This window comes from Lampetra fluviatilis, chromosome 23 (genome assembly GCF_964198595.1).
Source record: "Lampetra fluviatilis chromosome 23, kcLamFluv1.1, whole genome shotgun sequence".
Classification (NCBI taxonomy): domain Eukaryota; kingdom Metazoa; phylum Chordata; class Hyperoartia; order Petromyzontiformes; family Petromyzontidae; genus Lampetra; species Lampetra fluviatilis.
The window spans coordinates 6,076,144-6,095,210 of NC_136297.1; the positions used below are offsets into that span (position 1 = coordinate 6,076,144).

At 47.6% G+C, this 19,067-nt stretch overlaps 1 protein-coding gene across 2 annotated transcripts in view; it reads right to left on the bottom strand.

The window, feature by feature from the left end:
• Positions 1 to 8,076: 8,076 nt before the first annotated feature.
• The window catches only part of RMC1 (regulator of MON1-CCZ1), a 31,593-nt gene continuing 20,602 nt past the window's right edge, over positions 8,077 to 19,067 (bottom strand). For both annotated transcript variants that reach the window (XM_078866923.1, XM_078866921.1), the window contains exons 18-21: positions 17,116 to 17,220; positions 15,858 to 15,926; positions 12,139 to 12,364; positions 8,077 to 10,499 (exon numbers count right to left, since the gene is read on the bottom strand). In XM_078866923.1, coding sequence (XP_078723049.1) covers positions 10,426 to 10,499; positions 12,139 to 12,364; positions 15,858 to 15,926; positions 17,116 to 17,220 — 474 coding nt within the window. In that variant the 3' untranslated portion in view covers positions 8,077 to 10,425. The remainder of the gene's footprint in view (positions 10,500 to 12,138; positions 12,365 to 15,857; positions 15,927 to 17,115; positions 17,221 to 19,067) is intronic.

Below are 19,067 nucleotides of genomic sequence, written 5' to 3' on the forward strand. Positions count from 1 at the left end.
TCGTGGTCAAATCTTGTAATCTACATTTCGTTTACTTCCCGTTGTCCAATCAATCCCTAATTTTGCACACGTACTCAGATCCGGTGACAATGCGTGCCTGTATTAAAATCCCCATCAAATAATCAATGAATTGCCTCCTTTCAAGCAATACAAATTTTTGTATGGACGGCATATTAATTATATATTTTTGTGGAGGTGAAAAACGCCGCGGTCCCTACTCTGTGGAATCTGCTCGCAACAAAAAAGCAGGTGCCGCGATGTCTCTTGTGATCAAGACGTGGTCCACTTTCCGCTGTCCAATCGAGTTCTTTACTTTTTAGTGCACTTTAAAATAAAACCGTTGTTTTAAAAAAAAAAACATTTTTTTAAGGAGTTTATTACAGGTTTAAAACGGGTTGTGTATTTAAATAGAGGTACTATAGGTAAGTAGTTTTCAGTTTTTTAAAGACATCGTTTAACAAGACAACACTTGCCACCATCCTTCAGAGAGCAAAGTTGTTGTTTACATTATAATGTAATGTTTATGCGAGAGCCGGGGGCTTATGGGACCCCGGAGTCTCACCAGAAGGTTCATTTGAGGCATTGGTGCTCATCTCCTGATCAAGTCCATCCATAGGACAATGTTCATTATCCCCCACAAAACGGTAATGATAGATTTGATTGTAATTATTTTATTTATACTGGTAGGAACTACCTGGTTCCACCAGCCCACAGGAGACTATTGTGTCCGTCGGTCCGTCGTGCAGGGAGGGGCTGGGTGGGGAGGGTGGGGCTGGGTGGGGAGGGGCAGGTCACCCCGTGGTGCCCTTATAAAACTCAACGTTTAACCTACTCACGCCGGCTTGTGCCCGCCCTCACAGTCGGGCATATTCGCGAATACACCACGCCGCCGTTGACCCTGGCCATTGACCGAGCAACTCAACGTTCCTACCAGCCCCCTCCGCAGGAATGTGTTTATTTTATCAACTCCGGAGAGAGGGGGATGATGGATTGAGTCCCAACCAAGTTTTGAACTCGCAACCCTTCAATTGCGAGGAGTGGCTTGCTCTGACAGCCATCTGGAGGATCGCAGACAATGGACAAACAACGGGAAGAGACTACACTGAAGCGATACACAGCACCACACGATATTTTCTTTATGTTTGTCCACTTCGTTGGAAGTTTTTTTCTTCATAAACTCATGTATAAGATTAAAAAAAACATTTTTATGGTCATTTACAATAGTTTCACAACTCACAACAAATTGCCCGTTCAATAATTATAAACATCGTTCATCAGTATTTTAATCAAATAAATTATTACGAGATTATTAGTTTTCAGTTCCGCACATCATTTAGAGTACTGTTTTTCAAAAAAATTAAAATATTCAAAATATATTTCACCCTGAACATCCCTTGAGGAGATGACTTCTCATTTGCAATTAACGTGTCCAGACTCGCCGCCCCCAGTTCCTCAATCTCATTCTAGATTTGAAGCTTTCGTGACTGCAAGGATTCAAACTCTTAGTTCTTTCGGTAAAGTCACGTAGGTAAAAAAATAAATTAAAATTAATAAAAAATAAAAACAATAAAATCACGACGTTTCGGAGGCAACACAAGCTTCCGTCTTCAGGTGAAACTGTCACAGCAAAAAATCTGTATCAAGTGATACGTCGTGATTTTTAATTTTTTATTAATTTTAATTTCATTTTTTACCTGCGTGACTTTACCGAAAGAACTACGAGTATGATTCCTCAATCTCATCCTAATTTGCATAACCCCTCCCACCCACCCCGCCCCCTTCCACCCACCCACTCACCCCGCCCCCTCCTCGTTCGATGTGGCAGGGACCCTCTGTGCGTGTCACCTTGAGGCAGCAACAATCCCAAAATAGCACCGGCTCCACGCTCCCTGCAGCCGTGAAGAGTGACGTGGCTGTGCGCTGAAGCGTTCGCTCCTCGCCGCAGAGCAGAGATCGCAAACGGGTTTTGATTCCTTACCCGTACCCGTACCCGGCCGCACCAGGGTCGCAAACGGGTACCCGTACCCGATACCCGGCTACCCGTACCCGGCCGGGTATCGGGTAGGGTACGGGTACCCGATTGCGACCTCTGGGATGAAGCCATGTTGCAGGCGCGGGTGGGTTGATTCTAGGAACCTGAATTGTGAGAAGAGACAAGACGTTGGAAAATGAGTGACAAACGGTGACTCACCAGTGACTCACTGCCTATCCGTACCCGTACCCGGCCGCACCAGGGTCGCAAACGGGTACCCGTAGCCGGGTATCGGGTAGGGTACGGGTATCGGGTACCCGGTTGCGACCTCTGTGTCGCAGAGGTTCACAATTCGATTCCCAGCGGCCATCTTCATCAATGTGCGCCACGCGGTGGCTAGGAGATGTTAACTACCTCGCCTGGTCTTCTTGGTTCTTTCGATAAAGTTACGTAGAAGGGAAATAATAAAAATAAAACATAATTAAATAATTCTCACGACGTTTCGGCGCTGTGGCCGAAACGTCGGGAGAATTATTTTATTATGTTTTATTTTTATAATAATTCTCACGACGTTTCGGCGCTGTGGCCGAAACGTCGGGAGAATTATTTTATTGTTTTATTTTTATTATTTCCCTTCTACGTGACTTTACCGAAAGAACCAAGAAGATGAATCCCTGCAGTCACGAAAGCTTTAAATCGAAATTTACCTCGCCTGGTATACGGGGGAGTTCGTAGGTTCGATCTCGACCCTGACGCCCTGCTGCTGTATATTTGGAGTTCGCGGTGTCTCTCTCCGCGTGGTCGCGTGGATTTTTCTCCGGCTACTCCGGGTTTTTTCCCCTCCACATTAAGAATCGTACGTTTAGTGTATTTTTTGCTGCTATAAATTTCTGCACAATGAGCCACTTCTTTGAGCTATCATTTGTGGCCAGGTCGCTTCTGAAAAAGATCTCTGTAGCTCAACGGGGAGCGGTAGTGTAGCGCTACGAACCGGGCGACCCGAGTACGATTCCCCCTTACGGCCAACATCAGTGACGATTATCTGATGCAATCCTGGGCCTCCCTTAGGTCGACTCAGTCTCAAATGAATACCTGGTGTGGTGCGTAAAAATATCGCCGCTAGGGAGACAAAGGCGGATGGACGTGGTGCTGGCCACCCACACCCTCGTGTGCCGTTCCCGTCTTCATAGGTGCTCGCTAACACCACTTGCCCAAACAGTCTAAGGCTTGTTTGTTTAAAATATTGCGGCGTGTGTTAGCCGTAAACATATACTAGAGTGGATTATTGATGGTCCCGTGACTTCATTCGGAATAGGATGCCATGATTGCGTTTGCCGGCCGTCATGGGCCTAATTTGAAAAAAATTGGTAATATTACCCGAACATTACTCAATTAGGCAGCAATCATCGCCAAAAAACTTGGCAGGATCCTCCTGAAAAAAAGCGCCAGTGAGGGAGGGATGGAGTGAGATTGGGAGATAGCGAGCGAGGAAGTGATTTGTAGAGATCTGAATGGATGGAGATAGGTAAATGTAAGTGGAGTGAGAGGCGGAGTGAGAGATGGAGGAAGGCAAGAGAAGGTGCTGGGGACGGTGGGAGGGAGGGCGCGAGGGCTCGAGTCCAGGGTCAGGTGGCATGGGGCTCTGTTTAGAGCAGGGGGGCCTCCAGATTGAGAGACTTTTCTGAGAATCGCTGGCACGGATAACTCACTGTGCCATGACGCCTCTCACGAACATCCACACCACTCTCTCACCCACACCCCACTCTCACCACGCTCACACACACACACAAAACACTCTCTCACCCACACCCCACTCTCACCACTATCACACACAAACCACTCTCTCACCCACACCCCACTCTCACCACCCTCACACCACTCTTACCATTCTCACCACTTTCACACACACACACCACTCTCTCACCCACACCCCACTCTCACCACCCTCACACCACTCTTACCACTCTCACACCATTCTCACCACTTCCACACACACACACAAACCACTCTCTCACCCACACCCCACTCTCACCACCCTCACACACACACATAAAACACTCTCTCACCCACACCCCACTCTCACCACCCTCACACACACACACAAAACACTCTCTCACCCACACCCCACTCTCACCACGCTCACACACACAACACTCTCTCACCCACACCCCACTCTCACCACGCTCACACACACACAAAACACTCTCACCCACACCCCACTCTCACCACCCTCACACACACACACAAAACACTCTCTCACCCACACCCCACTCTCACACACACACAAACCACTCTCTCACCCACACCCCACTCTCACCACCCTCACACCACTCTTACCATTCTCACCACTTTCACACACACACACCACTCTCTCACCCACACCCCACTCTCACCACCCTCACACCACTCTTACCACTCTCACACCATTCTCACCACTTCCACACACACACACAAACCACTCTCTCACCCACACCCCACTCTCACCACCCTGACACCACTCTTACCATTCTCACCACTTTCACACACACACACAAACCACTCTCACCACCCACACCCCACTCTCACCACCCTGACACCACTCTTACCATTCTCACCACTTCCACACACACACACAAACCACTCTCTCACCCACACCCCACTCTCACCACCCTGACACCACTCTTACCATTCTCACCACTTTCACACACACACACAAACCACTCTCACCACCCTCACACCACTCTTACCACTCTCACACCACTCTCACCACCCTGACACCACTCTTACCACTCTCACACACACACACCACTCTCTCACCCACACCCCACTCTCACCACCCTCACACCACTCTTACCACTCTCACACCATTCTCACCACTTCCACACACACACACAAACCACTTTCAAACCGACACTACTCTCTCAAACGCCACTCTCACATACACACCACACTCACACCACTCTCACACGTATTAACACCCTGTTTTACACACACACACAATCTCTAATCACAGACCCTCTCCCCTCCGTATAGCCTTTATGTTTTGGCAACTGCTGTTAGCAAGCACCTATTAATTCTGGCACGGCAAACGAGGGGTGTATGGCCAAGGCCACGCCTGGCTGCCTTTGTCTCCCCAATACTAATGTGTCAATAATACTCACCGCACCAGAAACTAATTTAAGGCTGAGACGGCCAAACATTCACTCACACACACCCTGTCTTACAACACAAAGATAACCCGTAGAGATTTCAACAGAATGTTGGTGGCAAGTGCTGTTGGCGAGCACACGAAGGCTGACACAGCACGCACCTATCATCACACACACACACAGTTACCGAAGCCCCACATGCTACATACAGGGTAGACGCGTCTTAAAATCCGGAGAATACTGAAATAAGACTGGCGACGAATTCCAGTTGGGCTTAAAAATAGACAAAGATCCTCCGTATAACCTGAACAGACTTAGGGCAAGTGCTTACGGTCAACACCAGTGACGATGATTTGAATCGGTCCTGGGCCTCCCCTAGGTCGACTCAGCATCACAAAAGTACCTGGTGCGATGTGAAAACACTGCGACTAGGGAGACAAAGGCGGCCGGGCATGGTACTGGCCACCCACTCCCTAGTGTGCCGTGCCAGCCTTTATAGGTGCTACTGCTCGCTTAAAAATAGACACACATGCGCGCGGAATACAATCTCAAAATATATCCACAAACCATCTGTGCGAAGTCGCTCCGCGCAGCTATTTCGTCTAATGCAAGGGACATACTGTGCCCCGGTGTTCCTCCCTCTAAGAATAGCACGGGTGTGACCGTGCATCGGGGTTCATCGATTGAGATTGATTCTCACAACCAGGGCCGGCTACAGTGGGGTGAGGTGCCCCGGGTCAAATCGCATTGTGGGGGTTCCCCACACCCGCCGACGCCTTTAAACCAAGAATAACACAGTCGGGTTTAATTGTCTTTTTATATTAAACCCGATCATCTGAGATTGTGAGAAATCCGGTTTAATTGGTTCTAATTGCAGAACCGCACTTCTCAACGATGGGCTTCATCCATTCCCCAAGCTAAGGAACTCACTGGCGCCCACGATTGTGGAGAAGAAGCTCCTCGTGTTCATCAAGACCAACCTGCCCGCCGCATTCTACGACTACCCCGTGCCCGACGCCCCCCCCCCCCCCCCCGAGTACGATAGCAGCACCGACGAGGAAGCAGCCTAAGCCTTGGATCAAGTTCAAGTTCATGTATTAGGTATAGCCCTGTGAGCCATTCAGCTCTTGAATCGGGTGCAACCGCAAAAAATAAAAAACATGAACAAAAAACATCTTAAAGTGAATATGTGACTAAGTGCAAACAGAAAATCCAAGAAAAGACGGCAAAAATATTGCAGGAAAAACACCGTACACCAACGCTGTGAGTTTCGTATTCATGAAACCAGGTTTTAATTCCCCGAAATCGGGTTTAATTGTATTAAAGAAAAAAACCCGATGCCTGCCGCTGGAAAAATCGGGGTTTTTTCCACCCCATGCTTTAAACTAAACTGAACGTTTTACATCCGACACTGACGTTGGAGCGCGGGGCTTGGGGCGGTCGTACCGGATTCACCATACTCGTGTGGGACAGCTATGCTCACAGAGCCCACCTTGATCGATGCAAGAGTCACACGGGAGTGATTCGTTGCTCAAACGAGCCTTGAGGCGGTGACCATTTGCAGTGTTTAGTCTCGTTAAAAAGATAGGAAAATGAGGGGATTGGGAAAGTTTCGATTTAAAGCTTTCGTGACTGCAGGGATTCATCTTCTTGGTTCTTTCCGTAAAGACACGTAGAAGGGAAATAATAAAAATAAAACATAATAAAATACAATTCTCACGACGTTTTGGCCACAACGCAAGCAGCCGTCCTCAGGTGAAGAACAGGTCTGTCGGAAAGACAGCGCCTATTAGATTTTATTTTTATTATTTTATTATTTCCCTTCTACGTGACTTTACCGAAAGAACCAAGAAGATGGATTTGGGAAAGGTTAAAATAACACTTCCAGAACCCTCCACTGCCTATGATTAGAATGAAGACAATTTTCAGGGTTTTTTTTTTTTGGGGGGGGGGGGGGGTATGGGTCAAAGGTCACACGTGTCGTACATTGGATAAGCAGCACAGTATTCGATACCGTACGGAACCATGGGTTTGAGGGCAAACCGTGAAGGCAGCCACACCAGAGTTCAATTCACGGCCACGGCCCAACATCGGTAGCGACTAATAATGTCTTAAGATTGCGAACCGGCGTAGTTGAGTGTGCTCACTACACTCAACCGGTACGGAGCTGCAGGCCTCCACGGCGGTCTGGAACGGTCTCTTCCAACTTAAGTCCGTGCTCAGACGTAACAATCGGCGCTTTTAAGACCGGACTGAAAATATTTTTCTCTTCTGCTCCTCGTGTTTAGTTTATTTTCATCGGTGCCATCCATGGCTCCATCTCAGCTTTTTTTTGTATGAATACGGTGCTTTACAAACCTTGCATCGCCTGAAATAATACCCCATGAGGTGGTTATGATATAAGGCTGTAATTAAGTCTGGACCAGAGATTCAAATTCCAGCACTCGCGATCCACAACCCTACAACATCTTACGCGCGCACAGCGAGACCTCAATCTTAAGTAAAATAGGCTTACTCAAGAACCGATTCAGGCTCTCTCTCTAAAAAAAGACAGCCGATTGAAATTAAGATTTGAGATTCAAGTGCGTGTATGTACGCGTGACGTGCGCAGCGTTCATTGCCGAACGTCACGTGGGGCACGTTCTACAATCATCAGGCGCGTGCAGTGCTGAACGACTCGGTGTGCAGTTGAACGGCGTTACAACGGTAAGTGCAGAAAGAAGGATCGTGGTGAATTGCGAGGACTGGAGTTGGACAAATCCTGGCCTACTCTTAGTTTTTTCGGTAAAGTCACGTAGGTAAAAAATTAAAATTAATACAAATAAAATAATTTTAAAAAATCACGACGTTTCGGAGGCATCACAAGTCTCCGTCATCAGGTGGGACCTTCACAGCCAGACTTGATACAGCAAATCTGGCTGTGACGGTCCCACATGATGACGGAGACTTGTGTTGCCTCCGAAACGTCGTGATTATTTTATTATTTTATTTGTATTAATTTTAATTTCATTTTTTACCTACGTGACTTTACCGAAAAAACTAAGAGTATGAATCCTTGCAGTCACGAAAGCTTCAAATCTAGAATCAAATCCTGGCCTAGGCTAAAATACTTGTATGTACAGCACACAGCAGAGCTGTGGATTTGATTCTCGTTGATTAATTTAACCACGGGTGCCTAAAGAGTGGATTCGAAAACCATGTTGTCAGCGATGCTGGTGCATGGCTCTAACCATTGCCATCATGAACACCCCCCCCTCCCCCCGTACCACCTAGAAATTTCCATCTCCTAAGCAAACACATACTGCTTTTAGACATGATTTCCACAACACCAGCCCCCACCTCCTCCTCCACATCTATCCTCGCCAGCCACCCCGTGTCTGCCTGCCAACATGTCCTATCTGGGTCTCCCTCTCTGGGGCAAAGGGGACTGGGCCGGAGGTTCTGGGTCCAAGGATGGGGATGGGTCTCTGCCCAGTGTCTGGAAATGACTGGGGCATGGGGCACACAAAGCTCGTGCGTGTGGATTGGAATATTAAAACGTTGCGTCAAGGTCACATTGGACCCATGATCGTCATTATCATCATCGTCGTGCTTAATCATTGGCGTGGTGTCACCATGACAGTCGTCATCTTGAATTAAATCGTCAATTATCATCTTATTCATGGTTCTTTCGGTAGTCATAAAAAAATATTATTTTATTATTTCCCTTCTACGTGACTTTACCGAAAGAACCATGAATATGAATCCCTGCAGTCACGAAAGCTTTATATCAAAATGATCCTCTTCTTCGTGTCATGGTCAGCATCATCATTTCTCGCACCTCCGATTAGCACGTTCGGCTACGTACAGTGCGAAATAAGTTCCACATGGATACATCACTGATTTTGAGCTAAGTAAATAATCTCTGCCAAACTCGATAAAAACCCATGTCAAATGTACGACCTCCGACCGCCAAACTCGACTTCCTTCCATGTCAAGTGTGCGAGCATCGCTTTGTGAACGAAAGCACGCGTCTAAAAAACATTTCCCGGAAAAAGCAATTGGCTACGCCAATTTTTTATTTGCGTTAAAATTCAAAACCGTACAAAATCTGAGCAATCCGAACTGTGCACCCTCGCCGCATTTTATTATGTTATTACCGTTGCACATTAGCGAGCGTTCGTGACGCTCGTTTTTTCGTACAATATTGCACGTCTCGCAAATAAATGGCAATAATTTATTTTTTTAAATGTCTCGTAGACAACTCAGTCAAACTTTACGTTATTTGCTCCATTAAGTTACGGTAGCAGCAGACCTCTGGCCTGGCAGAGGATCGTCAGGTCAGTGGGTCAGGGAACTTGTCCCGAAAGACTAAACCACACTTCCATAATAATAACTTGCAACGCGCATGATTTCGCAAACCGACAAAGCTCTGAGCGCTACTCGGAGGTGTCTGGCCTTCAAAAGGCCTCTCCCACCCAACGCTCGCACGGTGCTTCATCCGCACTGCACAGTGGGCGGGTTCCCCCGCCTGTCAGTCAACCACAAGAAAAATCAACACAGTTCAGTCCTGGGCCTTGGTAGAGCGGCTGAATCAAGGGGGCAATGCAACTAAAAAAAAAAGCAACGACTTATCTCGGTACATATCTACAAGAGCTCTTATCTCAGTAAGCATCTAAGGGAGATTTCGATTTAAAGCTTTCGTTACTGCAGGGATTCATCTTCTTGGTTCTTTCGGTAAAGTCACGTAGAAGGGAGATAATAAAATAATAAAAATAAAACATAATAAAATCATAATTATTATGTTTTATTTCTATTATTTTATTATCTCCCTTCTACGTGACTTTACCAAAGGAACCAAGAAGATCTACAGGAGATGTTCATCACTTTGGGTCGTGGCTTTTAGAGAAAGAACTTATTATAATTGTATTTAAAATTACATTTTGTACAACTGTTGGTCACTTGGCTGAGACATCAAATGCGTGACACCCGAGAACCTGGTTTCACCCGCAGTTGAGCTGCTAAAACCCATATTTGTAACCAAGCTCTCGGTGGTTCTGGCTGTGTCTCCGACATGGTCATTATGAAGCCCTTGTGAGAGAGCGCAAAGACACCAAACCACTGGGGCCTGAGCCCAGGATCTCATCGGTGCTGGTTCAGCAGCTCTGCCACTGCCATTGTGGACCGTCGGAAACTTCCCGCCACCTCTTGTTTACCGACACAATCTACAGCAGCAGGTTACTGCTGATTTGAACATCATTTGAACATAAAGACACTTTGAGAACACTGTCTGCAGGAGTCTGGGAGGGGGGGGGGGTTCAGATGGAGGGATGGAGGGAGGGGACTTCACGTGCACAGGGCCAATGCTTCGTTGCCGAAGAGCTCCACGAAATGCTGCACATACTCCTCACAGTGTTCACCTGCACACGGGGTGTGGGGGAGCACAGGGGTTTGTACACACACCAGCGCACACAGCTAAGAATGTACAACTAAAAAGACAAATATTCCGTTTAGCCGACAGACTGTTGGGGTAAATGCTGTTATTGAGCACTAATTAAAGCCAGCACTGCGCAGGCAGGAACAGCGAGCGTCCTTTTTTTCTCCAGTGCCGATGTTTACACACCACGCCAGGCACTAGTTTATGGTTGAATCGATCTAGGTGAGGCCCAGGACCGGTTCAGACATTTGTCACCGGTGTTGGTTGAGGACAGGAATCGCTGGGTTTGTAGCGCAGTGCGTTAACCGCTACAACACCGCTCCCAACACTCACAAACAAAGATCCCCCGTATAGGCCTTAACAGACTGTAGGGGCAAGTGCTGTTAGCGAGCACCTATGAAGGCCGGAACGGTACACGAGGGGGTGGGTGGCCAACACCACGCCCGACCGCCTTTGTCTCCCCAGCGGCGATGTTTACACACCGCACCAGGTACACAATTGAGGCTGAGTCGACCTAGGGGAGGCCCAAAACCGGTTCAGATAATCGTCATTGGTGTTGGCCGTGAGCGGGAATCGAACCCGTGTTGCCGGGTTCATAGCGCAGCGCGCTAACCGCTACACCACCGCTCCCCACAAACACATACATGCACACATACATACATAAAAACAAGCCCACATTCATACACGCACATTTACAGACACGCGCACACAGTGACACTTCTATATATACGGTACATACCACACTCATACTAAGTGACACTCCATACATAGATACACACATTTACAGACATACAAAATTAAGACACAGGATGTTGTGATGCAGACACACACAAGATATTAAAATCTGGAACACCCCGCCTGCCACCGGACATCCGAAAAGCACCGAACGTCTCTCAATTAAATGGTCTGTGCAAGCCATACCTATTCAGACTTGACTTTACATAACGTCAACATTCAAAAGTCAAAACTGCCTCTTTACTTGTCATTTACTTTTATACTGGCAGGAACCACTTGGTTCCACCAGCCCAGAGGGGATTATTGTGTCCGTCCATCGTGCATAAAAAAATGGGAGGGGTGGGGCTGGGTGGAGAGGGGAGGGTGGGGAGGGGCTGGGTGGGGAGGGGAGGGTGGGGAGGGGCTGGGTGGGGCTGGGTGGGGGGTGGGAGGGGTGGGGCTGGGTGGGGAGGGGCTGCTCACCCCGTGGTGCCCTTATAAAACTCAACGTTTAACCAACTCACGCCGGCTTGTGCCCGCCCTCACAGTCGGCCATATTTGCGGAATACACCACGCCGCCGTTGACCCTGGCCATTGACCGAGCAACCCAACGTTCCTACCAGCTCCCTCCGCAGGAATGTGTTTTACTAAATACCCTTCTTGTGTGATTCGTAGCTCAGTCGCAATTAACTTTGTTCAGCCGGTGTTAGAGCTGGTGATGGTGGCGTGACGGGTTTCTCCCATGCCCCCCCACTCCCCCACCGTACCGCTCCCATTCCGCCGCGACACGCACCGATGCCTACTCATTTGAGGGCGATATCGGAACGCAAGATAAATTAAAGATCGATTGATCAATCGATCAATCGATCCATCGATCTCCCCCCCCCTCCCCCTCTTGCATAGGGCACCGGGGCTGAAGCGAGGGTTGCCGCGCAGGCGAGCGTTGCGCTGCTGGAAGAAGCGGAAGACGGTGAAGAAGAGCGCGCCGTCCTCTGTCGCGCGCGCCGCCTCCAGGAACTTGCGCGCCGACGCGCCGTCCTGGCTGCCCGCGGCGCGCACAAAGCGCACGGCGCCCAGCACCTGCTGCCTCGACAGCAGCACCTCCACGATCTCGTCGTTCGCAGTTCCCAGCCGCTAACCAACGGGGGGAGAGGGGGGGGTGGCGATGAAGGGTGGGGGGGCGAGGGTAGCGCAGAAAGCAAGGGGTCGGCAATGGAGGAGGAAAGGTCGTTAGCTTCATTATTCTTCTTGGTTCTTTCGGTAAAGAAGTCTGCCCAATCCACAGACTCAGCGAAGGCCCTCAAGACAACATTCGCTAAATTTTGAAAAAGAATAAATCCATTCTCATACACATACGCGTTGAATTTCGATTTAAAGCTTTCGTGACTGCAGGGATTCATCTTCTTGGTTCTTTCGGTAAAGTCACGTAGAAGGGAAATGATAAAATAATAAAAATAAAACGTGATAAAATAATTCTCACGACGTTTCGGCCACAACGCAAGCAGCCGTCCTCAGGTGAAGAACAGGTCTGTCGGAAAGACAGCGTCTGAATGAAACACTTCCAGGCTTGGAGCGTATTTTTAAGCTGGGTTGGAGGGGGAAAAGCGCCTTGACAAAAGAATTTGCTTATCAAGAGGAATTTAGAATATTTATGGGAAATGCAGATATGCGATTAGTCAATACTTCATTATTGCTGTAGTTATCATTATCATTGTTGTAATGGTTGTCACTCTTATCTCAGTCGCCGTTGTTATCATTTCACCACCGTCATCGTGAATGTAGTGAGTGTCATCGTTATCCGACTTGTAGTGAGGATCATCCTACGTATTTGGAGTCTGCGGTGTCTCTCTCCCCGTAGTCACGCGGATTTTTCTCCGGACACTCCAGTTTTTTTCCCCTCCACATTTAGAATCAACATCACGCATTTAGAGTATTCGGCTCCATTAAATTTCCACGCGATAAGCCGCTTGGTTGACCTATCATTAGTGATAGCAAGGTCACTTCTGAGAAAAGAGCTATGTAGCTCAGTGGGCCTGACCTTGTCAAATAAAATAAAATAAATAATAGTTTAGAACATTTACAAAACAAATGGAGAGACAACGGACCTTGCCCCGAGCTCAAAGACAGTATCTCAGCGGCGCTGGCTTAGTGTTACCAACAGGGCAATTATTAAAGCTCCACGCAAACAGTGAGCGAGGCACCCAGACCCCCCCCTCCACCCCCGTAAACTTTCCACTCGTTGTACGTACGTGTGTTATTCATGTGGATGTATGTACGAATGTTTAACGTCTTTCGCACCACATGTAGCCAAGCGTGCTAATCGTAGGTGTGGGAAATTGGAGGTGCGTCTGCATCGATACCTCCTGCCGCTGATCGGAGGTGCGGCATTGCCGCTCGTCTGAGCTCAGCTCGACGGACCGATAAAGCTTTGCCCCCTCTATGCTTTCTCAAACGCGACGCTGTGTTGGTAAACACGTGTCCTGTTACCCACTGGCATTGGGCTGCCACGGAACTTGGCACACAACTGAGTTGGGGCTCGCGACCGGTGTCGCAAACCACCATCGTTGTAACTTCAGGCTCGAGGCCATAAATCTCCCGTGCAATCGTCGGAGTGAACATCTGTTGCGCATTTTGAAAATAACTGAAATGTTTCAACGTTTAGCTTTTTTTTCCCAGAAAGCCTCGCCGAGTTGCGAAGTCATGTGTTCAGTAGAATCCGCCACGGCGATGTTTGGCCGAGTTAATTTGTAAAGTATGATGGTTTCGTTTGCTAGAGTTGTTTTGATATCTTCTGCAACGCTGTTGTTTTGCTACGGTTTCTGTTTGCGTCACTGCGGTAATTCACTTTATTGCTTTCAGAATTTTTGGGGACTCGGGTCCACTCGTACAAGTGAAACTTTATCCTGGTCTCTTCTTCTTGGTTCTTTTGGTAAAGTCACGTAGTAGGGAAATAATAAAATAATAAATATAAAACATAATAAAATAATTCTCCTGACGTTTCGGCCACAACGCAAGCAGCCGTCCTCAGGTGAATAACAGGTCTGTTGGAAAGACAACGTCTGTGGCCGAAACGTCGTGAGAAATATTTTATTATTTTATTATTTCCCTTCTATGTGACTTTACTGAAAGAACCAAGAAGATGAATCCCTGCAGTCACGAAAGCTTTAAATCGAAATTTATCCTGGTCTCTTGAGTTCTTTCGCCTGGTCAAACAAATACCATTGAAAATTGAACACCCAAGGTTCCACCCATAAATGTTGAATAATCCACTGCTGTCCCTGCCATCCCGTCGCCACACCGCAGCCAATGCCGACAACCACCCGGTATTCCCAGGCAGTCTCCCCATCCAAGTACTAACCAGGCCAGGCCCTGCTTAGCTTCCAGGATATGATGCGAGTGCATTCTGGGTGATTTCGTTTTAAGTTGATGAGGAAGTCAACAGTAAAGCCTTTAAGAGGCTGCTGCATCACTTGAAAGGATCTCCGAGGTAGCGCTGTGATATCCGCTTCCACGAGCCATTCTATGATGCAAAGGGTCACCACTGCCCGGCAAGAGATCCGAATGGTTTCTTCGTTTTGTGACACAATAATATTAACGTCGTCATGTTTCGTGTTATACAAAGCGGCGGCATCGTTTGTGGTGCAAATTGCAGCTCTCACAAATCGCCGAGCAACCACAGACAAGCTTGGACGGCAGTCGCCAGGACATGAGGAGCCAGCACTACCAACAACTGCCCAAGCTCTGGCGCTCTGTAACTTAAGCTGTCTTTCCGACAGACCTGTTCTTCACCTGAGGACGGCTGCTTTGCGTTGTGGCCGAAACGTCGTGAGAATTATTTTATGTTTTATTTTTATTATTTTATTATTTCCCTTCTACATGACTTTACCGAAAGAACCAAGAAGATGAATCCCTGCAGTCACGAAAGCTTTAAATCGAAACTTAAGCTGTGCTCAGCCAATTAATCGGTATTTATTACACGATGCCAGTAGCAGAATAAGGACATGAAGTTGATTTCTAAAAGAGTTCTGCTCTGCAGGTGAATGAGAAACCGGCCATTCCCTTAGGTTTTTTCGGTAAAGCCACGTAGGTAAAAAATAATAATAAAATAATAATAAATGAAAATAACTAAATTAAATCACGACATTTCGGAGGCAACACGAGTCTCAACACGAAACGTCGCGATTTAATTTAGTTATTTTCATTTATTATTATTTTATTTTATTATTATTATTTTTTACCTACGTGACTTTACCGAAAAAACCTAAGAGTATGAATCCTTGCAGTCACGAAAGCTTCAAATCTAGAATGTTCTGCCATCCCCTGACCACCTCGCATTCAACGAGGCTTGGCAAGGGTGGTGTCACACCCGTCACACTCATGAGAGGTACCAACGATATGCTGATGAAGATAACGAGCGGTGGCACAATGGTTAGCGATGTGGGGAGGGCGGCGCTATGCCTCTCTAAATACAATTTACGCTGAACCACCGCTTGCACATTTCCTGAGATTCAGCGGTGAACGGGGCACGCACCATGCAACTTGCAGACATCTTGCAACGGGAAATGGATAAGAGGTACAACGCAAAAAAACGAAACGGTGACTCCCCTTTGTGTCAGCGACTCGATACCTTGAGCATGTCCAAGGCGAGCTGATGAGCAGGTGGATAGATGCTCTCCAAGGAGAGCATTAGGCAGGCCTGCAAGTACAAAAACAAAGAGCCCCCCCCCCCCGTATAGCCATTAGCGGACTGTCGAGACAAGTGCTGTTTGCGAGCAGCACCTATGAAGGCCGGCACGGTACACGAGGGGGTGGGTGGCCAGCACCACGCCCAGCTGCCAGACACACGTACATATATACACACACGAACATGGAAACGCACGCACAACACAATGACAAATATACCTATAATTCTAGATTTGAAGCTTTCGTGACTGCAAGGATTCATGCTATTAGGTTTTTTCGGTAAAGTCACGTAGGTAAAAAATAACAAAAGTAAAATAATAATAAATGAAAATAAAAAGGGGCACAGCAAAACAACGACAGTTATTTTGCTGTGCCCCTTTTTACACCCGGTGAAGGAAGCTTGTGTTGCCTCCGAAACGTCGTGATTTTATTGATTTATTTTCATTTCTTATTATTTTACTTTTGCTATTTTTTACCTACGTGACTTCACCGACAAATATTCCCCCATAGAGTCTGCAAAGGCTGTTGGGGAGAGTGCTCTTCGCGAGCACCTGGTGCACGAGGGGGTGGTTTGGCCAGGACTACGCCTGGGTGCCTTTGTCTCCCCCAGCACTCGTGTTTTACACCGCACCAGGTTCTCATTTGAGGCCGAGTCAGCCCAGGACCGGTGCAGATATTCGCCGCCGATTGTGGCCACGGCCGATATTCGAACCCGCGCTGCCGAGTCCGTGGCGCATTGCGCTAACCTCTGCGCCGCCACCGCTCCACGTACACACAGGACACATTCATCTAATAAAATAATAAAAATAAAACATAATAAAATAATGTGAGAATTATTTTATGTTTTATTTGTATTATTTTATTACTTCCCTTCTACGCGACTTTACCGAAAGAACCAAGAAGATGAATCCCTGCAGTCACGAAAGGACACATCTACTCGCACGAACGCAATAAAGCTAAAGGTCCCCCCCCCCCCCCCCACTCATAGCCATACACAGGCTGTCTGGGAAAATTGGCTTTAGGTTGCTTGGCTGCACTGTCGTTGCATCGGCTGCTGTGCACGCCTGGCTGCCATCGTCTCCCCAGTGCCGACGATGTTCGTCGTGGCACATCCGACAGCGACGACACGTGGGACCGCCGCGGTTGGTTAGTGGTGGCGAGCGACTACAATACCTCCCCGCCCCCCCCAACGAGTTACTCACCAGCGGCTTTGAGTCGCTGAGCACGTGGTACTGCAGCAGCTGGTGCAGCTGGTAGAAGCGGTTGTTCTGCACCAGCGTGTTGATCACGAGCTCGTACAGGTAGTGCTGGCAACAACAACAACAACAACAATGACCACATGGGTATCGGTATGAGGCTCCCCCAGCTGACCATTTCCGATCTGACTGTGTCCGTCCAGTGCTCGTCAAGCAGTATGGCTTCCGGTTGCCGAATTAATACATTGTTATAAAGTGGCACTTATCACGAACAAAGTGTTTAACGCAAATAAACTAGCTGATCTCGTCAAGGAGCATGAACTACAACGCCATCGAACAAAGACGGTCACCGTATCGCGCGCTTTCAGATGCGCTTCTACGGCCGTCTGGAACGTTCTTCTTTCCGATATTAGGAAGCCACTGGAGGGATGTATTTTTTTTTATCTGGATTGAAAACTAACTTCTTTATAACTGCTTTATGTATTTCGTTTGTTGTCCTTCCCCTGCACCTTCGATTTAGCGCGCTTGGCTACGTACGGTGCGAAAGAAGTTCAACATGCATACAGGAGAATGCCCTCCTGGGAGTAGGCGATCCCGGGGTTAATTTCGACTTGGCTTGTCAGCTGTCCAGTCTGATGTACGCACGGCACCGCTGCGACCCGGGGGTTGGATGGCGTAGTGGTCCAGGTGGTTTTTTTCTCCGATTTACATTTACTTAGCTTGCTGCGATGTTTTGTTTGCAATTTTTCATGATTTTTGGTGACCCAGGTAAATGCCTGCAAGTGAGACGCATTCTGCTACCTCGAGTCCAAAGCTGGTTTCAACAAACTAAACTTGACCCGAGTGCTCGACTCACAATCAATATTTAAAAAACTTTTTTAAAAACACGCTTTTATGAAATGTACGAGTAATGGAAGAACTCCACGACTCCAGGAAGTGGCCCCGAAGCTTGCCACAACGTAAGGGAGCGTTGGTGAATTACAACCAACGTCAGTTTACCGTGGACAATCCGACCCAAGCCGAAACATAACATATAAAAAAAAAAAAAATTTAAGTAAAAAAATTATGATAGAATATAGTATTGTCATCAGTATGACATAAGTATACGAAGTTTGCAGTCGATACCACATTGGGAAGTGGGTTAAAATTGAGTAACAAATTGAGGATACAAAAACAACAGACAGAGTGAGTTAATAGAAAGCGTGTAAAAAGATAGTTTAAAAATCCATTAAACATTTTTTATGATAGAATATAGTATTGTCATCAGTATGACATAAGTATACCAAGTTTGCAGTCGATACCACATTGGGAAGTGGGTTAAAATTGAGTTACAAGATTTGAGGATACAACAACAACAGACAGAGCGAGTTAAATGAAAGCGTGTAATAAAAAGGGTACCAGTTGAAAGCCCAGTTGTGGGCCAACTCAGCCCATCATCGCCATCATTATCTTTACCATCTTTGCAGGGTTCAGAAAAATTACTAAAGCATCTCAGCAAATAAATGCTACTAACACGTCAACAACTATTGTTTGGGCTTAAAAGGAAGAAATATAAGTCGGCGTTACGTGGAATGGCCCTCTTTCTTCACGGCACTTTGTCCCTTGATTGTATAGCCACCCACGCAGAGGCTGGGCCAATGAGCCAATCGGCGTAAAAAAAAAACGCCGTTAAATTCAGTTCCTGAAGAAGCTCCCAGCAGCACGTGGAGCGAAACGTCGGACATCGTGCCAAACAACGCGCGCTGCCCCCGGCCCTGTACAACACGTGCCAAGCAGCTGGGAGCGGCGGTTGGAAACGCAGAGTCCCGTGCCGCCCCCTTGTGAGTGCCGGGCCTCACAGCGGCCTCCCACGTGACAGGGGAGAGAGCACACGTGCAAGCGGCTCGTCCGCCCCTTGTTCATCCCACAGCTCTGAACCAGTTCTGGCAATTCCACATTCCTAGGGTGCGGACAAGTCT